Here is a 4344-nt window from a genome sequence, read left to right on the forward strand (position 1 = left end):
AAATGTCTGAATTTTTGGTGGTCTTCCTAAGCCAGGATTCAGACACAGCTAGAACATCCGGGTTGGCAGAGTGTGCTAAAGCAGTGAATAGAACAAACTTAGGGAGGAGGCTTCTAATGTTAACATGCATGAAACCAAGGCTATTACGGTTACAGAAGTCGTTAAAAGAGAGCGCCTGGGGAATAGGAGTGGAGCTAGGCACTGCAGGGCCTGGATTCACCTCTACATCGCCAGATGAACAGAGTAGGAGTAGGATAAGGGTACGGAAAAGTGCTATAAGAACTGGTTGTCTAGTACGTTCGGAACAGAGAGTAAAAGGAGCGGGTTTCTGAGCACGGTAGATTTGATTCAAGGCATAATGTACAAAAGTATAGCAGTATGTGAATACAGTGGAGGTAAACCTATGCATTGAGTGACAATGAGAGAGATATTGTCTCTAGAAACATCATTTAAACCAGATGAGGTCGCCGCATGTGTGGGAGGTGGAACTAAAGGGTTCGCTAAGGCGTATTGAGCAGGGCTAGAGGCTCTACAATGAAACAAGGCAATAATTACCAATCAAAACAGCACTGGACAAGGCATATTGACAATAGGGAGAGGCATGCGTAGCCGAGGGATCATTGGGTCCATTGAGTAGCTGGGCGAGCTGGAGACACAGCGATTCAGACAGCTTGCGGGCCTGGGCTTGCAGGCCAGCAGAAGGGCCTTAGAGGGACAAAGTCATTTGTAGCCCCTTCGTTACGTCGGCAGATCAGTCATGATGGATCAGCAGGACTCCGTGTAGTAAAAGGGTACAGGCCAATTGTCAAAAAATTTATAGTAGCCCCCAGACGGGCCGACCTCGGGCGTGAAGGTAGGCAACAACACATCCGCCACGCTGATCCTCAAGACTGTAGAACAACAAGGGTGTGAGCTAAGCCTCCTCCTGTACTCCCTGTTCACCCATGACTGAGTGGCAACTCAATTACCAAGTTTGCTGACAACAGTGGTAGGCCTGATTGCCATAGATGGCTACTTTAAAATGTTGGAAGACCTCAATGGCAATGTTCATGCCAAAATGGATTTCATCCATCTAGAGTCCTCTATCTAACTCCATGAGACTGACTCAATAGCCAGATTTTGACCGGAAAAACGCCGGCCCCTAATTGCAATGAGGTGCACCTGGAGACAAATAGACACACCTGGGTAAATTAAGACATGTCACATAACATAAATACCAGGTGTATTGGATCTTGTTATCATCAGTTGCATTTTCTCTGTTAGTACCACTACTGTACCTGGCATCATGGGCAGTTTGAGACTGACGGTGGTCACATGTGAGTATACAAAATCTGTTTCTGATGCAGATTAGAATTTAAATATATATTACAGTGTTTGTATTTTTGAGTAAAAAGAAGTACATGTAATATGATTTGAGGGACATTCAGTTCCTTTTGGGCAAAAAGGTATTCAAAGCATGGAATATGAGACCAAATGCTGAACTTGACTATAATGCACTTAGTATAACTGAAATGCATGAGTATAGAGACCAATGCTGAGTTGTAGCTTCATGGTCTAAGTGCATATGATGTTGAATGTTGTGATGTGTGATGTGGTTTCAGTGCTGGCTACAGCTTGCTGCACACTAACAGATGGAGGTACTGTATGTAATAATGATGATACTACTTAACCAAGCTAATGTGAGTGGTGTGTAATTCCTGTTTATTTGTCCTGGCAGCAATCAGCATCACGTGTGAAGGCTCTGATGCTTTACTGCAATGTGGTAAGCTAGTCCACACTGCTGAACAGTATACTCACCGACCACCTATGATCGTTTATACTGTAGATTAGCGTCACTAGCCCACACCATAGAGACCCATACTTGGCTCTCCTTCGTGCCTCACTGTTCTCCATCTCCCTCAGATGGAGGTAAGATCCATATCAAGCGTGCGAACTACGGTCGTCGTCAACACGATGTGTGTTCTATTGGGCGCCCTGATCACCAACTCACCAACACCAACTGCCTCAGCCAATCCTCCACCAGCAAGATGGCAGAAAGGTACTAGAACCTGTAACTCCTTGGCACACAGATGCGGTGGGAAGAGCGAGTGTATTGTCCCTGCATCCAATTTCGTTTTTGGAGACCCCTGTGTCGGGACTTATAAGTACCTGGACACCAAATACTCCTGTGTCCAACAGCAAGAAACAAGTTAGTCTCTGAATGTGTGCTAATAATACCTAGTGGTGGGCACCGATATCCATATTTGGATTCGACGTAGTGTCGGTATGACTGTGGCATGTTGGGATATTGTTTAATTCTCCTACCCATTTTACATGTTGTAAAATATTAATTTCAGCTGATTGCTAGAAAAGGAATATAATGGGTTGGTTCCCCTATGGTACCAGCTTGTTAACGTTTGTTTCTCCAAGTGTAAACCACCCTCACCTGCTAACTAACCCTAGCAAGCTGTGGATATGTAACTTAGTTTGAGTAGCCTGTAGGGAGGTCAGAGACCTGGCAGTGTTTTGCCAAGATGCCAAAGGAACTGGTAGTGGACTACAGGAAACGGAGGGCTGAGCCCTTCCCTGCCAGGAGGCTAAAAGGATTGGTATCAGCACTCCGATCATGAATTCTACACCTTTGAGAGCTCGTTGACTGGCTGCATCACCACTAGGTATGGCATCTGACCACAAGGTGCTACAGAGGGTATCACGTACGGCCCAGTACATCAGAGGCTGCGCTCCCTGCATCAGGATTATCGACACCACGTGTGTCGGCAGGCCCTACGTTGTCAATGACTCGCGCCACCCAAATTATACTGTCTCTGCTACTCCATAACAAATGGTACGGATGCACCAAGTCTGGAACCAACAGGACCCTGAACGGCTTCTACTTCCCCCAAGCCATAACTGCTGACTGAGTACCCGACTATCTGTATTGACCCTTTTTGCAGTAACTTTTGACTTGTCTCATATGCTGCTGCTGTTCCTTGTTATATTTACATATCTAGCTCAATTAGCCAGCAAGAACATGTAAGGGAAGTGTCTCAAGCTTATTTGATGCTTGTGCACTTAATCTGGTTTACCATGTTTCAGTCAACGGTAACTAGCTAGCGCAACTCCCACAGTTTTGTAGGGTTTTAGCAATCTGAAAGATGGCACAAACTGCATAGAAATACAGATTAGGTGTGTTTTTTTTTTCTCACCAGTTTAGGTCTAGCCAGCCAGTTTACCTAAAATGTTAGCATATCGAGAACTGCTCATAAGGAAGTGAAACTACAAGGTAGTTTATAATTACTTATAAAAATGCACCTGAAATCAACATTCCCTTTTAGTGCCCATCACTAATACTTCACCAGGATAATGTATGTCTTAATTTGTCTGGCCAGTGGTGTAACTCCTGTGTTCTCTTTGCAGTAAGCAGCATCATATGTGAAGGCTCTGATTCTCAACTACTATGTGGTAAGCTGGTCAACACTACCGTACAGTTTAATCATGTGGTGCCATGTATACTAGTCACTAGCCCACACCAACACCCAGGTTTGTCCTTTCTCTTCCTCAGATCGAGGTGAGATCCGTATTCAGCGTGCCAACTATGGTCGTCGTCAACACGATGTGTGTTCCATTGGGCGCCCACATAAACAACTCAAAAACACCAACTGCCTCAGCCAATCCACCACCAGCATAATGGCAGAAAGGTACTGAAACCTTCAGTGTGCATTTAGCTGTAGGAAGTCATTGGCTGTGGTGTTAACCTCTACCTGTTGACACACAGGTGTGATGGAAAGCGCCAGTGTATCGTCAAGGTATCCAACTTTGTGTTCGGTGACCCCTGTGTCGGAACCTATAAGTACTTGGATGTGGCTTACACCTGTGACTGAATGTGAGTTTTGTGCATGCATTATTACTGGGAACTATAATAATAATTTGTATTTTATTTGACCTTTATTTAGCAAGGCAGTTAAGAACAAATTCTTATTTTCAATGACGTCCTAGGAACAGTGGGTTGACTGCCTGTTCAGGGGCAGAACAAAATATTTGTACATTGTCAGCTCATGATTTGTACTTGCAACTTTTCGGTTACTAGTCCAACTCTCTAACCACTAGGCTACCCTGCTGACGATTTGTCTCGCAGGATATCTTCCTGGTGAACCTGAAGATGTACAAGGCTTCTGGAATATCTTCATCAGGTCGTGCTGTTTTCCTCCAACCTCTAAATCAACTTCAATGACCATTGTAAACCTGTGTAGATGGTGCTGAAGCATTTCTTAAACAATTTCTGAACTGTGGTTGTTGGTCTGACTTAAACGAAGCGGCAGGAAGACTATACTAGTTGCCTCTTGTACATTAATAAATGTCACACCA

The 4344-nt window shown here is 44.5% G+C and overlaps 1 protein-coding gene across 1 annotated transcript; it reads left to right on the forward strand.

Moving 5' to 3' along the window:
- The first annotated feature begins 1285 nt into the window (after positions 1–1285).
- LOC139414481 (L-rhamnose-binding lectin CSL3-like) lies at positions 1286–3860 on the forward strand. The gene is made up of 8 exons (XM_071162393.1): positions 1286–1316; positions 1602–1637; positions 1718–1762; positions 1903–2038; positions 2070–2188; positions 3397–3441; positions 3542–3677; positions 3755–3860. The coding sequence occupies exons 1-8, from the start codon at positions 1286–1288 to the stop codon at positions 3858–3860; spliced, it is 654 nt and encodes a 217-aa protein (XP_071018494.1).
- Positions 3861–4344: the final 484 nt, after the last annotated feature.

Source organism: Oncorhynchus clarkii, chromosome 7, assembly GCF_045791955.1.
Source record: "Oncorhynchus clarkii lewisi isolate Uvic-CL-2024 chromosome 7, UVic_Ocla_1.0, whole genome shotgun sequence".
Taxonomy (NCBI): Eukaryota; Metazoa; Chordata; class Actinopteri; order Salmoniformes; family Salmonidae; genus Oncorhynchus; species Oncorhynchus clarkii.